This window comes from Neoarius graeffei, chromosome 6, assembly GCF_027579695.1.
Source record: "Neoarius graeffei isolate fNeoGra1 chromosome 6, fNeoGra1.pri, whole genome shotgun sequence".
Classification (NCBI taxonomy): domain Eukaryota; kingdom Metazoa; phylum Chordata; class Actinopteri; order Siluriformes; family Ariidae; genus Neoarius; species Neoarius graeffei.
In genome coordinates, this window is record NC_083574.1 from 24,516,631 (window position 1) to 24,541,915 (window position 25,285).

General features: G+C 46.0%; 1 protein-coding gene across 4 annotated transcripts in view; it reads right to left on the reverse strand.

Moving 5' to 3' along the window:
- Positions 1–1,113: 1,113 nt before the first annotated feature.
- Positions 1,114–25,285, reverse strand: part of LOC132887400 (NACHT and WD repeat domain-containing protein 2-like) — a 47,498-nt gene continuing 23,326 nt past the window's right edge. The window contains exons 4-7 of one of the 4 annotated variants that reach the window (XM_060922870.1): positions 5,816–6,016; positions 5,579–5,714; positions 4,971–5,494; positions 1,114–4,860 (exon numbers count right to left, since the gene is read on the reverse strand). In XM_060922870.1, the coding sequence (XP_060778853.1) occupies positions 1,195–4,860; positions 4,971–5,494; positions 5,579–5,714; positions 5,816–6,016 (4,527 nt within the window). In that variant the 3' untranslated portion in view covers positions 1,114–1,194. Of the gene's footprint in view, positions 4,861–4,970; positions 5,495–5,578; positions 5,715–5,815; positions 6,017–25,285 lie in introns of those variants that run through there. The other 3 variants (XM_060922873.1, XM_060922874.1, XM_060922875.1) reach the window with 3 other exon arrangements.

The following is a 25,285-nucleotide window of genomic DNA, read 5'->3' on the forward strand; positions in this document are numbered from 1 at the left end:
CTCCCCCTCCCACCCGCGCCCGCAATGAGCTTTCAAAATTTGTCCCGCGCCGCACTGCTTTGCGTCGGGTCCCGCGGGAGTGCAGGGCTCTATATCTTGCTTCTCAGAAATAAATCTCAAAATGTTAGGCTATGTGAAACATTTCATCCTTTCACACACGTAATGTCCCAAACAGCAGTGGCACACAGCTTTGCACATTCAGTTTGACAGCCATGGGTCAACTTACAAGGGCACTTTCCTAATTTTCTGGAAAGCGAAGTCATTAATTAAATCATTGAACTCAAGCTGGCGTAGCATGTGAAGACATGGTGGACAGTGATCATATTGACAATGACGGGTGATTTATGCGACGGGACAAGGTGGGCTTCCTTACGGGTGGCGAAATGCATCAAAAATGTTATCAGTATGATCAAAACTTCTGAAAATATCGTTTCATATTTTCCGATCTCGCTACCTCCGAGGCCCCCTAGTGGCCGAGGCCCTGGGCAGCTGCCCATGAAGCCCATTAGGATAACGCATCCTTGGCCACATGGACAGATATTTTTACTTGAAAAGACATCTTAGAATGAGCTAGTTGCAATCTAGAACTAGGTTTAATAATCTCAGAATTGGTGTCTTCTATTCTTCTCATAGGAAATGCTAGATTGTTTGAACTATTTCCAGGTATTTTCACTTGCTAAGATATAATTTTTTTTGCAGTGGAGTCAATCATGATCACTAACAAGAAGTTAAGAGGTCTTGGCCTTGGCAAGTTAAAAGACATTTTTGGAACTTTCACCTCCAATGAATTAATAATCTAACTGGGTCCATGTAAATTTTGACCCTGTATGTATAAGCTCTCTCTAAAATGTAGTTATTCAAAATGATGTTACAGTTGGCTACAAGGATATGTGAACAATTAGTCTAGTATTCATTATTCAGTCATAATGTTGATATCATCTCCATCTGCAGTAGTAATCTTATACTGTTCTGAATAAAATAAAGCTTCAGATAAATAATTTGAACAGTCTATAGACAACAAAGATACACATATTTACAGTTGGCTGTTATTTGGAGTAGCCACATTACAATGTGCATTCAATCTAAAATGTTATACAAACATTTATTCCAAAAGATAATATTACAACATGAAATACAGGCACATGTCTTTCTTGTAGTTCTAACATAGTTAATAAAACACAATGTTAAACACATTTACAGCAATTCAGCCCAAGTAAGATTAGGGTTTGCCAATGGCAACCAAACTGCAGGTTCATCAAATGGACACATGAGTTCAGTGCTCTGGCATTTAGCATTGGTGTAACCTACTTTTGTGTCATTAATAGTATACACTCCAACAGCACCATCCTCAAAGCCAATATACACACACAACTTTTCAGAGAGTGTTAGGGCAGTAGCATTCTTACATAGGTAGAACTTGCCCACTGTCTTCCCATCTGTTACCTGTATGATAACCAAGCTCTGCTTGGTATGGAGGTCACAAGAGTAATTTTGACACCTTACTGATGGGCTGCAGATATATACTGCATATTTACCCAGAATGTCCACAAATGGTTGGCAGACTGGTCCCTCAGCTTTCAAAGAGCACAGTTTACCTTGACAAACATCCAAGATGTTTATCTTGGATCCAACTACAGAAATAATGCCATAACGGCCATCTGATGCAAGCTTAAAGAACTTTGGTGGATACTCAAAACACTCTGAAAACTGGAACTGGTGGCAAACAGTCTCTTCAGTTAGTCTCCATGAGTACAAAGCTCCTGAATTGGTCATCACAATCACATAGTCTGGATAGTCTGACAGCATGTGGAAGGCAGCAACATTTGGCAAATCAGAACAGGAGAACCGTTTGCTGATATAACCAGACCAGAGACTGACAGCAAGGAGATCCCCATTATTAATGCCCAGAAGGAAAGTACTTTCTGGAGTAATGACAGCATCTCTGAGATGATGGTGAATGGTACAGACCACATGTCCACTGCACAACTTCCAGACCTTTGATGGGCCTGTTTCTGATAATGACACTGCAAAATTCAGTTTTGGAGTTATCAGTATGCGAGATGCTTGGCTGCCATGGATTCGATGAATGTTCTCATGTGTATTGGTGTTCCAAACATAGATATCGCCAGAGGCAATGGTCACAATGTAAACACTGTCTGCTGAAAGAGTCAAGCTCTGTACAGGACCATGGTGAAGCATGTGGCCCTCTATCTTCCCATCCAACACTGTCCACTTCCACACCATCTCAGACCCATCTGTAGTGTAAAAGTGTTCTTCATCTGGTTCCACGATGACTTTCACCACTTTCCCACTAGATTTTGGAGTGGAGGCTGCGACTGAAATAAGATCCATGTCCCAACTGACAATGCCTGTGCTTGTCACTGCTGTGAGGCAAGTACCCCTGAACTTTATAAGTTTGAAAGCTTGTCTGCTTCCAATGTCAAGGTTTAACAGACATTGTCCCGAGACCCAATTCCAGACCAAAAGAAATGGGCAATTCTCCATCAAAGCAAGGACGAAATGTGCATCATGATTCAGAATTGCTTTCACAAATGTTTTACCCCTAGGTGCATTAAATTGGTCTTCAACAGCTAACAAATGTCCTTGAATTATTTGAATCTGTTGTCTTTTACAGATGAGAATGTTGCTTTCTATGTGGTCTATATTTAACACCTCTTTCTTGTCTGAGCTCACCCTCACTGTAATAAATACAGGTTTGTTAATGTTTTTGAGGTCCCATACAAACACACTTCCTGTGCAGTCAATACAGGTTATCACTGCATTCTTGTGACAGATAAGCTCATACAAAGCTGTGCCTAATGAACAAATAAAGGAGGCCAAAAGATTACCACTATGGGAGTCAAATATACTGACAGTACCCTCATTCTGTCCACAATAAATCATGTGACCATCACCAGAAGACATGCATGTTATACCATAGGAGCAGTAGATTGGAGCAATTTCCATTCCCTCAGCAAACACACTGACAGAATTGCTTTCCTTTGAGAATATAAATGTCTTGCCACTGGATATCAGCATACCCTCAATGTCCTTTGGTTGTTGTTCTGTGTGTTGGATTTGAAGTTGCTGGAGGTACAATGGAGCATTCATGTCTAATGATAGGAGGTTGCCACTCTCTGTGGAGAGAATAAATATATTTGCAGAACATCTGACACCTGTAAACTGTAGTTCAGGGGACTGGGGGATTCTGTAACCTTCTGAATCACTTCCATTCCAGACCCAAGCAGAACCACTGTTCTGAATAACTACCACAAAGCCAGACTGAGATACAGCTGCTCTTGTAATTGGAGATACTTCCACTGCTGGCAGTGCCCAGTGTGTGGCAGGCACAGAGGGTGTGGGACATAATAATATATTCACCCCAAGACTTCCCATTGTAAAATCATGTCCTGTCTGATTGACAGATTCCTTTAATTTAGGAAGAACCCTGAAGAAGGGGAAGAGCTTGGCCTGCATTACCAAAGCCAAGTCTGCAGAGCAGTTTTTTAGCAAACAGGTTGAACTTTTCAGTATAGAAATTAGGAGCCTGAGTTCCCTGGAAAACACAATTTGAGATGTCTTCTCTAGCCAGAATACCAACTCATCTACAAACACTGTACAGAACATTGTATTCAGGAATTCTTGGGACATCATCACTCTAACAAGTTCCTCAATATTTCCACTCTGCAGTAAGTGGAAAGGCAATTCCTGCAATTTCCTTAGATTGGGATGTGAACCAGATCTAGTCACAATGGACATGAATGACTGAAATGTCCAAGGTTGACCAGGAACTTGCCTGTCAGCATGAATCTTCTTTGGCATGTCATTTTGGCTAGGACTTGCAGAAGTGAGCAATGGCTTAGCTGTGCCACATGCCCACCGGCCACTAAAATAGTTTGCCATCAAAGAATGCATTTTCTGATGATTGTCTAAGCCAAGGTACCTCTTATGGATGACTAAGGTAAAGTGTCTGCTGACCCAGAACAGAGTTTGTGTGCCCAGTATGTTTTGTGATTTCAGAAACCCCCTCAGGTCTAACAGCAACCTCTCTACCACAACCTCTGGGACTCTTAACTTATATGGTGCATAGTCCTCTGCTGGGAGGAATGATAGTAGAACCTCATCATCACAAGACAGAATATCCGTCAGTTCAGCCGCTGTCAAACCAAACCTGGACAAGGTGAGATATCCTAGACTTCTGGCAACTACTACTTTTCCATGCTTTTCCTCAAGGTAGTCTAAAAACCTACCAATATTTATGTGAATCCCTGGGACCAGTGTGTCAGATGTGATTTCTAAATCTGAACTCCAGTAACACACCTGTCTGTAGAGAAGCTCCACGTACAATGGGAGAGAGCATTTTTTAAAAGCTTGATTTACATACATCTGTTGGCCTGATGTTATCTTTCTGTTACATGCTGAAAGGAGAGTTGTTAGCATCTGGCTGCAGGTCTTGCTGTTTACTGGTTGTAAATCAAAAAACAGTGAGGATTCTGGGTAATATGTCTTTATAGCAGAGAGAAACCCAGACTTTGTTGGTGTGGATGAGATTAGGAGCTTGACATTAGAAGGTAATTTCTTGGGAAGCCAGGTTAAGTCCAGTGGTCTGTGTGTATCAGACATTTGGTCAAGCCCATCTATAATGAGAATTAGATGATTTGGAGACTGTGAACTTATGTTTAGGAGGTTGTTGAAAGTTTCTTTCAATTGAAAGATGTTTTTGAGACAGGTGTTATATTGCTGACTATGGCATAAAGCAATTTGCTGGCATATGCCACTGAGAATTTGTTTCAAAGAGCTATTAAAATCCACAAAGTGTATAATAACCACAGGGTTCTGGTCCTTCATCCATGTTTGAATCTGAAAGAGAAAGTTATACTATTAGTTATACTATGTATTGTATATATACACACAGCTTACATGAGCAAAATGCACATAATTAAAATGCATATAACAGGGAAAAAATATACCTGACTTGCACAGTGAGCCAAAAGTACACTTTTGCCTGTACAAGGCCCTCCAATAAGAATAAATGGATATTTTGTGTCTTGCTCCAAGTAAGTTCTTATGTGGCTGACTTCTGCACGCTCAATTCTGTATAGAGTGGAAAGGATGTGACACAGGTTTCTCTGCTGGATTAATGAATCATGGACTTGATCTCTCTCTTTCGCAATAGATCGGTCTAGAAAACCTATAAGATCTGAATAAAGCTGGTGGCTTAGCTCTTCAGCATAGCACTGTTTATCGTCACACACATTGTTCTTATTGTTAGTGCTGATGTATATCAGGGCCTCCTGGGTTCTAACCAGGCTTGGTAGGAAATTATCACAGAGCTGTGACAATCGGAACAATTGATCTTGGTGCTCTGAATGTACTTTATTTTCTTTCTTCCTCTGGCCAGTCTTTTTACCAGTTTTATAAACATAACAAAGACACCTTCTGATATCAGTACCAGATTGGCCATCCAGTGCAAAACGGAGGTCGTTCTCAAGCCCTGTAAGTATGATAAGCAAAATTAAGTGTCTTTGCATTCCAAAATACAAAATACCTTTGAAAACGAAAAAAATGCTATACTTACCTGACCTAAAATATTTCTGAGCATTTTCTTGGTCAATACAGCCCTCTAGAATACATTGAGTGATAACATCATTTAAGATCTTCCTCCCTTTTGTACATGTATCATCCCAAGCATTCTTGTCAGTTTTTTGTCCTGGCTAGAGGCATAAAAAGGCAAGAATTTAAGAATTTGGGTCATTAATTAATTTAAGAACTATTTCACCTCTCTCCCATTCATAATATTCATTAAAGCATTTACTTGGGAATTATATTTATGACACTCATGTTGACTGAGCAGGCAGAATGATGGTGGTATGGTGTTCTCATCCCTTCTGTAGCATTTCTCTAGGACTTCAGAGCTGAATCCCATCTCCTGGCAAACCCGCAACACTGTGAGGAACTCAGTAAGCTCCACTTGCTCTGGTAAACATGCATCTCCATACTCTTCTCCCACCAAGCTCTGAAAATCACAAGCAGAGTAACTGATTAGTAAGTGAGAATGTAATAGAGTTATGTGATAGCACTCTGGAGTGTTTGATGAAACATCCAGTAATGTTGGAATGAAAATTATCTAAAATAATTTGCCAGAAAACTAGCTGAATTTGCTAATCATAGCTTTCTGAGAACTGAAATGACATAGTCCAAATTGGGATCATCCAGCTCAACCTACTGATTTATCAGAGTGGACGACACCTGGAATACAGCTGCTCATGAATTACTGTAGCTTCCAAGATTTTATTAAATTAAAAAGTACCCTATATGGCTAAAATTAAGTGGACAGCTGGCCATCACACCCATATGTAGGCCTTCCCCAAACTGTTGCCAAAAAGAAGCATACAATTGTCTAGAATGTCTTCGTATACTGCAGAATTAAATTTACCTTCACTGGAAGGTAAATTTACTTCTTTATTTATGAATGCTTCTTTGCATTCCGGAATGACAGTGCCCCTGTGCATAAAGTGAGCGCCATAAATACATAGTTTGCCAATCTTGGTGTAGATAAACTCAAATGGTCTGCACAGAGCCTTGACCTCAACCCCACTGAACACATTTGGGATGAACTGGAATACAGACTGTGCACTAGGTCTTCTTGGTTGTCTCTGGGGTACTGAGGAAGACTTCTGTTGTGCAAATAGATTTCAACTGCCTGGGGGATGACCTGCCAACCACGGTGTGCTGGCCAGGTTTGTGGTAGGGCAGACGATTTTTGGGCCACCCTTTCTAGGCCTCTCCCTGGAGTTGGGTGAGCAGTGCTGCAACTAAACAGGCCTGCTCAGTCACCCTGGAGGCTGCTGAACTTCTCATCTGCCTTGGGCTTGAGACAAACGACCACTGGTCCAAGGGCTGCCAATGTGCAGGGTCATGACTCCAACTTCCAGTGGTCATTTCCACCTGTTGCTTCACCACTTCCCCATTGCCACAGGACTTGGGGGTGCACAACAGAAACCTGTGCGTGAGGGAGATTAAAGTGGAAATGCCTTTGCACAGGGGCAGTCCCACTCTCTCAGGCTCGGAGGTCTAGATCTATTGGCACAAAGAATCGTTACACCTGGAGATCTCTTCACCTGTCTTCCGTGCTTGGCCATCACCCTGGGCACGCCACACTGCCTTGCTGATCTGCCTTCCCAGCCATTGGATCATGAGGATTTCATCAGCCTCGTCCACCAGAGCAGTCTTTACATATGGTAGGATGAGCATGCCCTATTCACCAAGCTTTTGGTTACCCCCACTTGATTTAGCCGGACTGCCGAGGCCGTTGCCTGTGGTGTGGCCGCTGCCACATGTGACCAGCTATGAGGAGCTACTAAGTGAAGACCAGAGGAGATGATCCATTCTGAAAAGAATGTGGCAGAACGCCATCCAAAGGTACTACCTCATCATGCCATCCCATACACCATAACCAGTGTTATTAGACCAGGTCTTCACATTTGACATAAATTCCCAACTTCACTAATGCTCTTGTGGCTGGATGAGCACAAATGCTCATGGCCACATGCCAAAATGTTGTGGAAAGCCTTCCCAGATTAGTGGAGGCTGTTATAACAGGAAAGAGGAACCAACTGTGTGTTAATGCCCATGGTTTTGTAACAGGCACATATGGTCTGGTGTCCACATACTTTTGGCCATATATTGTTATAACAGTTCGCATGGGTGAAGTACAGAAAGACGGCAGGCCAGAATTAAGTTCCAAAGACTCTTTATTTTTAGTCTTTTCAGACGTTCTACTCTCTAGTCATGCACGCGCGCGCACACCAGTCGTCTGGTCGGGGAGAGAGCTTCCTTCCTCTGCTCTCTCTCCATATAGGGCACGGTCACTGGGGAAGACACACAAACACAGATTAACCAACATCAAGTGCAGTGATTCTGCCACTTACCTTCCCTGACTCCGCCCTCCAGTCACAGACCGACGCTTGACCACATCCCCGCTGCCACATACCCCCACTGCCCGACTCAGGCCGGGCAGCCGTCCGGCCTGCAGCTAACTCCCCCCCCCCCGACGGGAGAGGAAGTCCGCCACGACCATCTGCACCGCCGGCCTGTGGACCACCTTGAAATTAAAGGACTGGAGTGCCAGATACCAACGGGTGATCCGCGCATTGGCATCCTTCATGCGGTGGAGCCACTGGAGGGGCGCATGGTCCGAACAGAGGGTGAAAGAGCGCCCCAGGAGGTAGTAGCGGAGGGCGAGGACCGCCCACTTGATTGCCAGGCACTCCTTTTCGATGGTGCTGTAACGCCCCTCATGCACTGACAGCTTCCTGCTTATGTACAGGACGGGGCGGTCCTCCCCCTCCACCTCCTGGGACAGAACGGCCCCCAGCCCTCTGTCCGACGCGTCCGTCTTCAACGTAAAGGGGAGAGAAACAGTGGCCCCCCGCACAGTGCAGCCTTCACCTCAGAGAAAGCCCGCTGGCATTGCTCCGTCCACTGGACCGGATCTGTTGCCCCCTTTTTAGTCAGATCAGTCAGTGGGCTGGTGACGTCTGAATAATTAGGTATAAACCTACGATAGTAGCCAGCCAGCCAGCCCCAGGAACTGTCTCACCCCCTTTTTGGTCTTGGGCCTCGGGCAGGCCGCAATTGCTGCGGTCTTGTTAATTTGGGGACTCACTTGCCCGTTGCCCAAGTGGAAGCCCAGATACCGTACTTCCACCCGCCCAATTGCACACTTCTTCGGGTTGGCTGTGAGACCCGCCCGCCTCAGCGACCTAAGGACGGCCCTCAGGTGTTGTAGGTGCCACAGCCAGTCATTACTATAAATAATGATGTCATCTAGGTACGCGGCTGCATAGGTGGCATGGGGGCGGAGGACCCTATCCATCGGTCGCTGGAACATAGTGGGCACCCCAAACAGCCCAAAAGGAAGTGTGACAAACTGGTGTAAGCTGAACAGTGTGGAAAAGGCCGTTTTTTCTTGGGAAAATGGAGTCAAGGGGATCTGCCAATAACCCTTTGTCAAATCCAGTGTCGAGTAAAAGCGAGCCGTGCCTAGTCGATCAAGCAACTCATCAATACGAGGCATTGGGTACGCGTCGAATTTAGACACCGCGTTGACTTTTCTATAGTCTACACAGAACTGGACCGACCCGTTGGTCTTGGGTACCAAGACCACCGGGCTGCTCCAGTCACTGTGGGACTCCTCGACGATGCCCATTTCGAGCATGGCCTCGAGTTCTTCCTGAACCACTTTTTTCTTGTGTTCGGGTAACCTGTAAGGGCGGCTGCGCACTACCACCCCCGGGGCCGTCTCAATGTGGTGCTCTGTGAGGTCGGTGCGGCCAGGCAGGGGCGAGAACACGTCCGAAAACTCGGTCTGCAACTGGACAACCTCCGTGAGTTGGGTCGGGGAGAGGTGGTCTCCACAGGGGACTGGAGAGGTACGCGATACCAATGTTCCCTTTTGAACCTCCGGCCCCAGCTCCGCCTTCTCCGGAACCACCGACACCAATGCCACAGGGACCTCCTCGTTCCAGAGTTTGAGCAGATTGAGGTGGTAAACCTGTAGTGCCCCACCCCTATCCATTCGCCTCACCTCGTAGTTGACGTCCCCGACTCGCCATGTGACCTCAAAGGGTCCTTGCCACTTGGCGATTAATTTGGAGCTTGATGTGGGCAACAGTACAAGAACTTTATCTCCCGGTGCAAACTCCCTAAGGCGCGTACCCCTGTCGTACAGGTGGGTTTGCCGTTCTTGGGCCTGCCGCAAATTCTCCTGGGTTAGGTGTGTGTGTGGAGTTTTGCGCGCAGGTCCATAACGTATTGAATTTGATTTTTACTTGGTGAAGGTCCCTCCTCCCAATTTTCTCGCAGCACATCTAGAATGCCACGCAGCTTACGCCCATATAACAATTCGACCGGGGAGAACCCCGTGGAGGCTTGGGGGACCTCTTGCATTGCAAATAACAAGGGTTCGAGCCATTTATCCCAATTATGTGCATCCTCACTTACGAATTTTTTAATTATATTCTTGAGGGTGCGATTGAACCGTTCAACTAAACTGTCCGTTTGTGGGTGATAAACGCTGGTGCGGATCAGTTTAATACCTACTAACCCATACAGTTCGTTCAGTGTACGTGACATAAACGAGGTGTATAGGTCAGTCACAATCTCTTTCGGGATTCCAACTCGGGAGATGATGCGGAAGAGCGCTTCCGCAATACTGCGTGCTGAGATATTGCGAAGAGGCACTGCTTCCGGATATCGCGTTGCATAGTCCACCAGAACTAAAAGAAAGCAGTACCCTCGTGTTGACCGATCTAATGGCCCGACGAGATCCATCCCAATTCTTTCGAACGGGGTCTCGATTAATGGGAGAGGGCGCAAAGGCACTTTTGGAATGGCCGTGGGATTTACTAACTGGCATTCACGGCACACCGTACACCACCTACGGACATCGCCGCGAATCCCTGACCAATAGAACCGGGCCATTAGTCGGGCTAGTGTCTTATCCTGCCCTAAGTGTCCAGCCATGGGATTAAAGTGAGCTGCCTGGAATACCAATTCCCGGTGGCTCTTTGGAATCAAAAGCTGCGTGACTTGCTCTTTAGTCTGAGTGTCCTGCGTCACTCGGTATAACCTATCCTTCATAATAGAAAAATAGGGGAAGGACGGGGTGGCGTTTGGCTGGAGCATTTGACCATCGATTACTCTCACTTGGTCAAACGCATGCCGCAGAGACTCGTCTCACGATTGCTCTAACGGGAAATCCCCAAGGGATTCCCCGAGAGAGGGAGGAACCTGCTGCTCCTCACTCTGACGCGGAGATGACGTAGACGGCTCTGTGACAGCTGCTCCTGCCAAAGCGACACCAGGACCTCCCCCTGCTGAACTACTATGTCAGGACTTTTATGTCGCATCGATCCAAGATGGCAGCACTCTGTTTGTCTCGTCCGACCTGCTGTTAAATTTGTTGCCTCGTTTGTCTAAATGTTATATGTTTTTACATTTTGCGCGACACTCAATCACAATTTTAAGTTTGGATAAAATCATACATGTTTTGATAGACTTTTAGTTACCTGCAACCTGCTGCGTTGGGAGAAGCTAAGGCTAAAATTTAAGGCTACCTGTAGCACTATACTGGGCCGCCAACATTAATCAACACGTACTTCTTGTCGGTAATTCGGCGATTGGAAAGTCGCTGTTGTTCCCTGAAGGTCTTCCTGGATTACAAACTTGTGGAGCCCGGGGATTACCGTGACTGTGAGGGCAGCTGCAGCTCAGGTTGGTGATTTTCGCCTTTTTTCCTGGGCTTGTGGGCTGTCTGCCTGTTGAGCTGCATCGGGTCATCAGCACCAGTCGGTTACTCGCTCCGGAAAGCGAACGATAACCGATTGGAAAGTCGTAGTTGTTGGATACTGGGCTTGCTGGGGCCCGTGGGTTATCGTGGCAGCGGGACACTTGCAGTTAAGGTTGGTGATTTTTTTTTGCCTCATCTGAATTCTCCAGCTGCGTATTTCCCACGTTCTCGCGCTGCTGTTGGCTTTGTCTGTCTGCTCCTCCGCAGAGAGGAGGGGGGTGTCTGTACGACTTCTATAACATCACGGCACGAGCATCATGAAGGTACTGTTTTTTTATGTAGTTATCCACATTTTTGGGCTATGGGACTCTTCAGGGAATTCAGAAGGCAACGCAAGTGTCTTGATGCATCTTCACATGCATCTCCCATCAAAACACACGGACACCCTGTTTATATCTTGGGTGACTAGTCTTACGACATTGGATATTGTGCCAAAGATCTCATTCATCTTTGCTATTATGCCTGAGAGCATAGCCTTTCCATCTAAGTCTGTATTGTACTCTCCAAACAAACAGTGTAGTCCCCCATTAAAAAATTTAAGGCAACGATTTCTGGTGATGTTGTTGCTTTTATTGGCCGGAATAAATCCAAATCCTGGCCCTGCTGAAATTGTTCTTACTCCTCTGGAATTTTCAAGTCGGTCAGGCCTGGGGATTGTGCATTTAAATGTTCGCAGTTTATTGCCAAAATTGGACCAAGTACAGATTTGGGCCAACACGACCAAAGCAGATATCTTGGTTATCTCTGAGACGTGGCTTAAAAAATCCATATCAAATCACGATATTGCCTTGGTAGGGTATAACGTATTCCGAACTGATCGTAAAAGTAAAGGGGGCGGGGTTGCATTGTATATTAAGTCAAACTTGCACGCATCTGTTCTTAAATCAGTTTCTCTTCCTAAACAGTTTGAATTGTTGGCTATTGATCTGGAATATGGAAAGGATTGTCACTTGTGTTTAGTCGGCTGCTATAGACCACCTGCAGCTATTAGTGATGCTCTATCCTCATTATCGGCTGTCTTAACTGACCTACTGACCAAGGATTTTGTTTTATTGGGCGATTTAAATTGGGACTGGATGTCAACGAACTCAGATCAGTTCAAAGCCTTTTGTGACTCTGTGAATCTCACTCAACTGACTGAATCATCTACACGACTTAATCATAAGAATCCCAGCAAGTCCAGTTTATTAGATGTTATACTCACAAATAAACCCCATAAGTATTCTCATATTGGGGTTTTTCCTGATGATGTCAGTGATCACTGTGCGATAGTTGCTATAAGAAACTGCAAAATTCCCAAAGCAAAACCTAGGATTGTTATAAAGAGGAACTTTAAGCTGTTTGATATGCAAGGCTTTTTGCACGATCTGTTTTTAGCTGACTGGGACAGGATATTGTTAATACCTGATGTGTCCATTGCTTGGCAGTATTTCCACACCTTGTTTCAGAAAATTGTGAACAGGCATGCACCTGTTAAGAAATTCAGAGTAAAAGGCCGTGATAATTCATGGTTTTCGAATGAATTATCTGAACTTATTCATGAAAGAAATTTGGCCTGGGCCACAGCCAGGAAGTCGGACTCAGAAAGGGATTGGGTAGCTTTTAGAGCATTGAGAAATAAATGCACAGCACTGATACGCAGATTAAAATCTGATTATTATCTAAATGAAACTTCACAAAATATTAATAATCCTCTTAAATTTTGGAAAACTATAAAGTCTCTTTCTCCTTTGACATTATGTAATGACTTTCCTGATTATATTTTATTAAATGATCAGTCTATTACAAATAAGCTTGATATTGTAAATAGTTTTAATAAGCATTTTATTTCTTCAGGGTCAATTTTTAAAGAATCTTCTGTGAGTGATGCACCAAACTTATCTCCTCCTTTGAGAAGAAATGGTCCTATATTTAGCTTTTCAGCCATCACAAGAAATGAGGTTGTAAAGGCCCTAAAAAATCTGGATGTTAAGAAGTCTGCAGGGCCTGATGAAATTGAGCCTTATTTCTTAAAATTAGCTGCGGAGATTATTGCTGGGCCACTGTCTTATATTTTCAATTTATCACTAGAACAGAATGTTGTCCCAGATGTCTGGAAATCTGCTTTGGTTGTACCCCTGCTGAAAGGTGGCGATCCAACCATTTTAGATAATTATAGACCAATATCTAAGCTGTCAATTATTGCCAAAATTCTTGAATCTATTGTTAGTGAACAACTAAAGGATTTTCTGGTTAGTAAATGCATTCTGTCTAAGTTTCAGTCAGGCTTTAGAAAGAACCATAGTACAGTAACTGCTACTATGAAAGTTTTAAATGATGTCATTTGTGCGTTAGATTGTGGAAAATCCTGTGCTGCAGTTTTTATTGATTTGACTAAAGCCTTTGATACTGTCAATCATAGGATCCTTTTATCACGTCTTTACAGTATTGGTCTTTCAGAGTCCACAGTAGGTTGGATTTCTAACTACCTAAATGATAGGACCCAGAGGGTACAAATTAAGGGGTTACTTTCTGACAGGCTTAATGTTGACACTGGAGTGCCACAGGGGTCTATTTTGGGCCCCCTGCTATTTACATTATATATTAATAATCTTGGTGATAATTTATCTGATGCAAGTATACACTTATATGCAGATGATACTGTAATTTATTGTTCTGCACCCTCTATTGACAGGTGCATTTTAAAGCTGCAGGAAGCATTTGTAAGGGTTCAGCACAATCTTTTATCACTGAAATTGGTATTAAATGATAAGAAAACTAAATATATGATCTTTTCAAGGAGCCGGAAGTGTATTTCTTCTATACCAACTTTTTATACGCTGCAGGGCAGATCCATAGAATTGGTCTCCTCCTACAAATATTTAGGCTTTGTGTTGGAGGAAGATCTATCTTTTAAACTCCATGTAAAACAATTGCTTTTTAAGCTAAGATTAAAATTGGGGTTTTATTATCGCAATAGTGCTTGCTTTTCTCAGTCTGCCAGAAGAAAGTTGGTAGAAGCTACATTTTTACCTGTTCTAGATTATGGGGATATTTTTTATAGAAACACCACTAAGGCACTTTTACAATCTTTAGATTCTGTTTATCATTCCGCGTTAAGATTTATATCTCGTAAAAATTACTCTACGCACCACTGTGTACTGTATAATCTAGTAGGCTGGCCATCATTACATATTAGACGGCATAAGCATTGGCTCCTCTTTGTATATAAGGCGATACTTGGTCAGTTTCCTTTGTATATCTGTAGTCTTTTATCTTGTAGCAATCAAGGGTATAATCTACGCTCAAGTAGTTACATTCTTTTAAATGTCCCTAAAATGAAGACAGAATTTGGTAAAACTGCTTTTAGTTATTGTGCCTCAGCTGCGTGGAATGAGATTCAAAAATCACTCAGACTTGCTAGTTTTATGTCTGTCAACGAATTCAAATTTTATCTTAATCATACATTCAATACTGTTTGCACTTGTTTTAATTTTTGATCTTGTTTTATGTATTTACTTAACTACACATTGTTTTCTATGTATTTACTATACCACACATGCAAAATTGTTTGCACTTGTTTTATTTTTGATTTTGTTTTATGTATTTTCTTTTGTATTGTATTCTATATTTTATATTTATTTTATTTTTTCTGTTTTTTTTTGTATCTTGTGTGTTGTAATGTGTGCTGCTGCCTTGGCCAGGGCTCACTTGTAAAAGAGATATTTATCTCAATGTGATTTTGTTTCCCTGGTTAAACAAAGGTAAATAAATAAATAAATAATACAGCAGGACCCACTCTTCACTAGATGGCTCATTAACTCCCCGAATCCTGGCCAATCAGTCCCCAAAATTATTGAGTGGGTGATGCGAGGATTAACCGCCGCCTTTACTCTAAATTTTTCCCCTCGAAAAAGAATGTGGACCGAGACTAAAGGGTAGCTGTGAACATCCCCATGCACACACAACACCTTCATCCCCTGTGCTCCCCCCAATGCCTCGTCTTGCACCAGGCTTTGGTGAATTGAGGTCTGATTAGAGCCAGAGTCCACCAAAGCCTGACATGTATCCCCTTGGATACTCATCGGTATGCGATACCCTCCGGCCCGATCGAGGGCGGCTCCTGGTGCGTCAGGGATCCGAACCACTGCACCCACTTCCATCGCTGAGCACTGCTGTTGGAGGTGGCCCAGCTCCCCGCAGCACCAGCAAACTGGCCCGGGCTTCCTCTCTGCACTGGCGCTCTGGGGCTCACTCACCTGGGGGGGGAAGAGACAAACACAGAAGGGAAAAACGGGAGGGCACCGTGGGTGTGACGGGCGGGCTGGGGTGGGGCTGGTCCCCGCCTTCGTGGTGGGGGAGTGGGGCGAGGACGAGACACAGGAGGAGAGGGGGGGAGAGAGAGAGAAAAGAGGGAAGAAGAGGATGTCCGCTGTCCTGCCGTCGGAACAGCCGCCAAATGGTCCTTCGCCAACTCGATAGCCTGATTCAGCGACGCCGGGCAGTGCCACTGGACCCACTCCGCGGTTCCCTCTGGTAGGCGGTACCACCTGATCGATGATCCCCTCGGCGTCACGGTTGTCAGCCCTCAACCACCGCCAGCAGGCGTCCCGGAGCTGCTGGCCAAACGCGAATGGCCGGCCGACTTCCTCCAGACGCAGAGCATGGAAGCGCTGTCGCTATTGTTCAGGGGTCCGCCCCACCCGCTGGAGGACGGCCCGGCGAAGGTCCACATAGACCAACCGGCAGTTGGTGGGGAGCTGTGGCGTGGCCAGCTGCGCCTCGCCCGTTAGCAGGGGGAGGAGGCGCGCCGCACACTGTTCAACCGGCCAGCCCGAGGCTTCTGCCGCCTGCTCAAAGAGCGTGAGGAAGGCCTCGGGGTCGTCATGCTGGTCCATCTTAGTGAGGGTGATGGGAGAAGGGCCTGTGGCGGTGGAGGTGGTGGACCCAGCCGACGCGAGGAGGTGCCGGAATGCCTGTCGGTCTTCCTGCTGCGCCAGCACCAGGGCCTCGAACCGGTGCTCCTGCTCCTTTCGGAGGGTGACTAGCACCTGGTGCTGGCTCTGCTGGGCCATGGTGAGGGCGTGGACCAGGTCCGCGAAGGGGGAGGACTCCATGGGGCTGTTCTTTTTCCTGTGCTTGACTTCCGGGTTTCGGCACCACTGTAACAGTTCGCGTGGGTGGAGCACAGAAAGACGGCAGGCCAGAATTAAGTTCCACAAACTCTTTATTTTTAGTCTTTTCAGACGTTCTACTCTCTAGTCATGCACGCGCGTGCACACACACCAATCGTCTGGTTGGGGAGAGAGCTTCCTTCCTCTGCTCTCTCTCTCTTCATATAGGGCGCGGTCACTGGGGAAGACACACAAACACAGATTAACCAACATCAGGTGCAGTGATTCTGCCACTTACCTTCCCTGACTCCGCCCTCCAGTCACAGACCGCCGCTTGACCACACCCCCGCTGCCACAAGTGTATTTTGGATGCACAAGTGACATCAAATTTATGATTAGTGAATATAAAATGTACACAAAATTTTAAACTTAGATTAGAAGTGTTATCAAAATGAGAGAAATTCTGGTAGAGATCATGTTGATACTGGAAATCACCAATTATTCATACATTTTTCTGCATTTTGTCCTAACAAGACAAGCTTAAATAGAAAGCAGTTGGATACTTTGTTGTATAAAAAGGTTATACTGAAGATGAATGAATGAATGAATGAATGAATACATACATATGTTTGTACACATCAGCTGTCATGAAATCTGCTAAATATCTGCTAGTTTCACACGTTTGTCTTCTAAAAACGTCTGTGAATCACTACCTTTCAACTGATAAAGCTGGTAGACCATCTTATATCATCCAGATAGTATATTTTCTAGCTTATTACTTGACTATATTGATGAATTGTTAGGACTGGGACTGTTTTGGCCTCTAGAGGCCGCTGTTATTTCCTTTTCTGGTCATGTTTGTTTTGGCCTCTAGAGGTCACCACTGTGTTCTGTGTTTTGTTTTTGTCTTATTGCCTGTTTCCTGCCCCGCCCTGTCCTTAATTAGTTTGTGTATTTATACCCCTGAGTTCAGTCTTGTCACGGAGTCTTTGTGCTGTTATGTTTAGCTCCAGTTTCCTCTGTACCGTGTTCCTTGTCTTTTTGGTTTTGCACTTTGCTTTTCTTTTGGACCTAGTATTTACTGTGTTTTTGGATCTTCTGAGCGTTGGTATTTTTGCCTTTTCTGGTTTTTTGGCTTTTGTTTTGTACTTTGGATATTTCTTATTTTTCCCTTCATCTTCTGAGTGTTTTGGATTATTTTCATTTGGACTGTATATATTGTAAATAAACCTTTTGATACTTTTCTACTTCCGCCTCACGCCTCTGCATTTGAGTCATCCCCCTGGTGGCCTAGTGGGGGTTTGCTGGATTATCACACCAGCGAACCAGGTTCGAATCCCAGCAAAACCCTAACAGAAAGACTCATGACCGACTCAGCAGAGGCTGCTTCAACTGTCTACCCGGCCAACCTTCAGGGAATTATGGCAGCTTTGACATGCTTCGGAGTGACCATGGATGCTCATGGACGTACGCTTATCAGCCAACGTGAGGCCCTTGCTCGCCACGAGGAACTGCTTCAGCAAATTGGGAAAACCCTGGCATAGCTGATACCTCTGCCTGCATCTCCTCATCCTGATCCAGCTCCTGCTCCAGTGCCTCCTGTCACGCTGTCTCCTTCACCTCGCGAACCCAGCCTTCATGCACCACAGAGGTATGACGGCAAGCACGGTGAGTGCTGGGAGTTCCTTACCCAGTGCCAACTCACCTTTGAGCTCCAGCCTACCACCTACACTACGAATCGCAAGATTGCCTTTGTGATAACCTTGTTAGCTGGTAAGGCACGAGCTTGGGCAACGGCCATCTGGCAAAGACAGGGACCCAAGTGTTCTGACTTCAAGCTATTTACGGAGGAGATGCTTCGGGTCTTCGATCAGGCAGACATCAGTAAAGATGCAGCCAGGAAGCTCATGTCTGTCCGACAGGATGGAAGCAGTGCAGACTACGCCATCTCGTTCTGGACCCTCGCAGCAGTAAGTGAATGGAACGAGACTGCCCTGGTGTCAGCCTTCCACCATGGTCTGTCTGACCCCATCAAAGACGGTCTGGCTTCTATCGGATGCCCAAGTGACCTCGAAACTCTGATCTCACATTCTACTCGCCTTGACAACAGGGTGAGAGAACGCCGCCAAGTCCTGAGCCTCCCCGGCCTCCCTGCCTCTACCTGGAGCCCGTCTACCTCCTCCAGTGACTGTCCAGAGCCCATGCAAGTTGGCCGTACTCGTCTCTCCGTAGCCGAGAGGGAGCGCAGAAGGAGGGACAAGTGCTGCATCTACTGTGGCAAGCCTGGTCACTTCCGAGCATCATGTCCTGAGCTCTTGGGAAAAGGACCACCTCGTCCAGCCGAGGGAGGGTTGTGACAGGGCCTACCCTCTCTCCCGGACTCCCTGGCCAAGGAATCTACATCCCGGTCTCCATCTCCTGGGGTGAGTCCGTCCACTCTTGTCAAGCCTTGTTAGACTCAGGGGCGGCTGGAAACTTTATGGATATCCACTTCGCCCAAAGCATCAATGTCCCGACTGCGCCTCTTGAAGTCCCACTGTCTGTGTCTGCCCTCGATGGCCAAGCGTTAGGTGATGGAAGAGTCACCCAAGTTACTTCTCCTGTCTTCCTCCAGTCTCAAGGTCACAAGGAAGAAATATCCCTGCACCTGATTCCTTCACCTGAGTTCCCAGTTATTCTAGGTCTTCCTTGGCTTACCCGCCACAACCCTCGTATAGACTGGGTCACTAACCAGGTTGTGGAGTGGGGTCCTGCTTGCTATGCCTCTTGTCTGCTCTCTAGCTCTCCTGTGTCTCCTGCTGAGCCTCCCAATCTCACCGAGTTATCTCAAGTTCCCACAGACTACTGGGATCTCAAGGAAGTTCAGTAAGAGCAGGGCCGCCATTCTTCCTTCGCACCGTGCCTACGACTTTGCCATCGACTTGCTCCTTGGGACTACCCCTCCTCGTGGCAGACTGTTTTCCCTCTCTCAGCCAGAACGCAAGGCCATGGAGGAGTACATCAAGGAGGCCTTGGCCTCTGGGTTCATTCGACCCTCCACCTCACCCGCTGGTGCCGGCTTCTTCTTTGTCGGCAAGAAGGATGGGGGGCTCCGGCCATGTATTGATTATAGGGGCCTGAACAAGATCACCGTGCGCAACCGCTATCCCCTTCCGCTGATGTCCACAGCATTCGACCTGCTCCAAGACGCCACCATCTTCACCAAGTTGGACTTACGGAACGCATACCATCTCGTCCGTATCCGACAGGGAGATGAGTGGAAGACCGCCTTTAACACCCCGTCAGGGCACTACGAGTACCAGGTCATGCCCTTCAGACTCACCAATGCACCAGCTGTTTTTCAGGTCCTTATCAACGACCTCTTGAGGGATATGATTAATCAATACATTTTCGTCTACCTCGACGACATCCTGATATTCTCCAAGACCTTACAGGAGCACCACCACCATGTCCGCCAAATCCTCCAGAGACTTTTACAGAATAATCTGTTTGCTAAAGCCCAGAAATGCGAGTTTCATGTCCCCGAGGTCTCCTTCCTGGGATTTATCGTACGAACGGGGCAACTCCAAATGGACCCAGCCAAGACCCTGGCCGTCTGGGACTGGCCTACTCCCAAGTCCATTAAGGAAGTTCAGCAGTTCTTAGGATTCGCTAACTTCTACCGCAAGTTCATCAGGAACTTCAGCTCCGTAGCAGCACCTATGTCGGACCTCACCAAAAGGACTGATGGTTCCTATGTCTGGTCCCCTCAGGCGGAAAAGGCATTTAATGACCTCAAACACCGCTTTGCATGGCACCTATTCTGGTTCTCCCGGACACCTCCCAACCATTCATTGTGGAGGTGGACGCCTCGGACAGTGGTGTCGGCGTGGTGCTCTCTCAACGCTCGGAAGGGAAGCTGCACCCCTGCGCTTACTTCTCCCACCGCCTGAGCCCTGCGGAGTCCCGCTATGATGTGGGGGATCGGGAACTGCTAGCGGTTAAACGAGCCCTTGAGGAGTGGAGGCACTGGCTGGAGGGAGCGCAACATCCATTCCTGGTGTGGACGGACCATAAGAACCTGGAGTACCTCCAGCAAGCCAAGAGGCTGAACCCACGACAGGCTAGGTGGGCTTTGTTTTTCAGCCGTTTCAATTTCACCCTATCATACCGCCCGGGCTCGAAGAACACCAAACCGGACGCGCTCTCCAGGCTGTTCTCACCCAACAACAGGGAGAGTGAAGTTGGGCCTATCATCCCTGTATCCCGGATTGTGGCTCCTGTCCGCTGGGGTATTGAGGAGACCGTTCGACAAGCTCAACGCCGGGACCCTGATCCTGGGACGGGGCCACCGGGCCTCCTGTACGTCCCTCGTCAAGCCCGGGCCAAGGTTCTCTAGTGGGGTCACTCTTCCCCTCTCACCGCCCATCCGGGAGCTCGGAGGACCCTGGACTTCCTGAAAAGACGCTTCTGGTGGCCTAACATGGAGAAGGAAGTAAGGTCATTCGTCCTGTCCTGTGAGGTCTGCACCAGAACCAAGAACCCGTGACAGCGTCCCCAGGGTCTCCTGCATCCTCTGCCTATTCCCCGGCGTCCCTGGTCCCACGTGGCGGTCGACTTCATCACGGGTCTCCCTGAGTCTCAAGGTAACACTGTCATTTTGGTCATTGTGGACAGATTCTCCAAGGCCTGCTGCTTTATACCACTGTGCAAACTCCCTTCTGCCCTTGACACTGCTAAATTGCTATTTAATCACGTCTTCCGAGTCTTTGGTCTTCCACAGGACATCGTCTCTGACCGGGGGCCCCAGTTCTCCTCCCGAGTGTGGCACGGCTTCTGCAGGCTCATCGGGGCCACTGCCAGCCTCTCCTCTGGTTTCCACCCCCAGTCCAATGGCCAGACGGAGAGGCTCAACCAAGACCTGGAAACCACCCTGCGAGGCCTGGCTATGGATAACCCGACATCGTGGAGCACCTGGCTGCCATGGGCTGAGTACGCCCACAACACCCTGCAGTCATCGGCCACCAAGCTGTCGCCGTTCCAGTGCCAATTCGGGTTCCAGCCACCTCTGTTCCCGGACCAGGAGGAGGACGCTGGGGTGCCCTCGGTCAACCAATACGTGAGATGGTGTTGCAAAACCTGGAGCAAGGTCAGGAGGACACTCATCCAGACCTCCAGTACCAACCAGACTCAGGCCAACCGCCATAGGAGACCTGCCCACACTTTCTGCCCTGGGCAGTGGGTTTGGCTGTCCACCAAGGACCTTCTGCTGCGGGTCGAGAACCGCAAGCTTGCTCCTCGCTACATTGGCCCCTTCAAGGTTGTACGCAGAGTTAACCCTGTCTCCTACTGGCTCCAGTTACCACGTACGCTAAGGATTAACCCCACATTCCATGTTTCCCTGTTGCGGCCCGTACTGACATCCACGTATGCCCCTGCCCCTAGGAACCCCCCGCCCCCCGCATCTTCCAGGGTCAGACTGTTTTCACCGTGCGCCGCCTGCTGGACTCCCGCCGGGTTCGCGGGGGTCTCCGATATCTTGTGGACTGGGAGGGCTATGGCCCTGAGGAGCGCTGCTGGGTCCCAGCTCAGGACATACTAGACAAAGAACTTTGTTGGGACTTCCATTCGGCCCATCCTGATCGTCCTGGGAACGTCAGGAGACGCTCCTGGGGGGGGGGGTCCTGTTAGGACTGGGACTGTTTTGGCCTCTAGAGGCCGCTGTTATTTCCTTGTCTGGTCATGTTTGTTTTGGCCTCTAGAGGTCACCACTGTGTTCTGTGTTTTGTTTTTGTCTTATTGCCTGTTTCCTGCCCCGCCCTGTCCTTAATTAGTTTGTGTATTTATACCCCTGAGTTCAGTCCTCTTGTCACGGAGTCTTTGTGCTATGTTTAGCTCCAGTTTCCTCTGTACCGTGTTCCTTGTCTTTTTGGTTTTGCACTTTGCTTTTCTTTTGGACCTAGTATTTACTGTGGTTTTGGATCTTCTGAGAGTTGGTATTTTTGCCTTTTCTTTTCTGTTTTTTTGGCTTTTGTTTTGTACTTTGGATATTTCTTATTTTTCCCTTCATCTTCTGAGCGTTTTGGATTACTTTCGTTTGGACTGTATATATTGTAAATAAACCTTTTGATACTTTTCTACTTCCGCCTCACGCCTCTGCATTTGAGTCATCCCCCTGGTGGCCTAGTGGGGGTTTGCTGGATTATCACACCAGCGAACCAGGTTCAAAACCCTAACATGAATAAAGGTTTAGCATTTTTCAGGCTAAGTAATTACTTTAGTGTTGTGTTATTTTCTTAAAATACCATGCTTTAAGGTGTCGCATTAGCAGTAGTAATTTTGAAACTGTTTCCTTACTACAAGCACTTACCAGCTGGCTAAGATGGTCTACTAGCTTTACTTGCTCTACCAGTATTTTGGAAGCTCCCTTACGAAATATTTTGGCTAAGATGAGAACAAATTTAATCCAAACATATAACCAAAATTAGACCTAATTTTGGCTTGTTGACCAAAATTAGACCTTAAAAATAAGCCAAAATATTTAAATGAGCTTGACCAAAATTTGGTTTAAATTTTGATCAAGAGTCCTGAGGCAAATTTTGGTTTAAAGTTTGGCTTAATTTTGGTCTAGTTTTAGCAAAATTTTGGCTTGATTTTGATAAAAAAATATATTTTGGTTTAATCTTCTTCTTGTATGTCAGCCATAGTAGACTGCAGATTTGTTAGCTAGCGCAGGAGAGCTACCCAGGGTGGACGTCAAGGATGTAGAGCAGTTCCCACCAAACTATTCATACCTATGAGCAACTTAGAGTAGCCAGTTAGTTTAACTGCATATCTTTGGATGGAGGGGGAAACTGGAGCACCTGGTATAAACCCATGGAGACACAGCAAGAATAGACCCCTTTCACTGACGTCACCTGAAACCGGAAGTAAACAGACCCTGCGCCATTTTGGAAGACCAACAAACTCATAAGGGGATAATAACGGCAGCGGTATGTGAACCCACGAGAATAAAGTGGAGTGGCAAATGACTTAAACAAACAAATCTGAGCTGTTTTATTTATGATTTATTGGCCCAACAGTAGACTTGAAAGAAACCTGTGTGAGACTTGGCAAAAAACAGTGGATATAATGGATAAGTCTGTGCATGATCTGCGGACACTTTGAGGTAAGCAAACGCAAGAAATTCAGATTTAAAACATGCTAAATTGGCCCCAAGTTGATAACTGTATGAGGAGCAAGCCTCCCAGACTTCTACAATTTAATAATAATAATAATTTAGGATGGTTTGGGGCTTGCTCGCTGCTGCCAGGTTGGTTGTTGAGTAGCCTGACTGTTTTTTTTTTTCTTGCATGTGGTATCATTGTTGACGCGAGGTTGTTTTTTGAACATGCCAATGCGGACACGATTTCCCCTGATGAGTTATGACTTCAGACGCGATGCGTGTGTGGAGGTGTGGAGTCCGCGTGATATGTGCGTAAGATAGGCTTCTCATGTGTTTGGAGATCCACGCTCCGAGACAAGCGCAAGCACACACACCCCCAAGGGAAAAAAAGGGGCCCCCCAAAAATATCGGCATAGTTTGAACACTGAATGTAGGCACTGGGTGTAAACAACAAATAGTTTACAATGTCTGGGTAGCAAACAGATGGCAGAATTGGTGTCAGGTCCTCCTTATGTTTCCATTCTCCCTTGCCCCGAGTCTTATCATATGGGTCAAACCCATCAATCACAGCCAGTTTCTCCACATACCGTGCCCTTTCTGCAACTGGTAATGTACTCACATAACCAGAATTATCATCCATCGTGTCACTTTATTCTCGCTCGTACTTTGTTTTATATTGTGAGTGCATGTACTTGGTCTTCCAATATGGCGCCTAACAAAATCTCGCGGCACGGTGACGTCATGTGAAAGGGGTCTATATGCAAACTTCACACAGAAAGGCCTCTGTTGGCCATGAGGTTCAAACCCAGAAGCTTCTTGCTGTGAGGCGATAGTGCTAACCACTGCACCACCCTGGTTCAAGCTTTATTAGGCTTCAGTAGAATTCCAATGTCTCAGCTCTTGGAAACAAAATCAGATGACAAATCTTTCAACATACCTTCATGTGTAATCTCATCATCATGCCTTTTGAGAACTATTTCCATAATTAATATTCAGTTGCACACTCTACATGTAGATTGAACATAAATAAATCGAATTGAATCACCTTAAGTTTTGTCACCAGGGACACCAAGACTTTATTGACTGAAAAATTGTGGAAACAGAATATAATAAAATGTATGCATTTTTCAATGCAAAAAAAAAAAACCACTCAAAATTACACTGTGGTTAATATCAAGGTAGTTTTCAAGCAAAGAAAATTCTGAAAACCAACGACTGAACTTCAACAAGGATTCCGGTATCTGGATCTAAGGATATTTTCAAAATCAAATTAATACTGCATATCATCTCAGATAATACAATCCCAATTCCAAAAAAGTTGGGACACTGTGTAAAACATGAATAAAAACAGAATGTGAAGATCTGCAAATCATGGAAACTGTATCTTTCATTGAAAATAGTATAAAGTCAACATATCAAATGTTGAAACTGAGAAATTTTATTGTTTTTTGAAAAATATATGCCCATTTTGAATTTGATATCAGCAACACTCAGAAAAGTTGGGATGGGGCAACAAAACTGAAAAAGTTGTGTAATACTGAAAAAACTCATTTGGTCAGTATATATATATGATTGGGTATAAAAAGAGCATCCCAGAGAGGCAGAGTCTTCCAGGAATAAAGATGGGGAGGGGTTCACCACTCTGTGACTGCGTGGGCAAACAGTGCAACAATTTAAAGGTCCCCTTGCATCGTT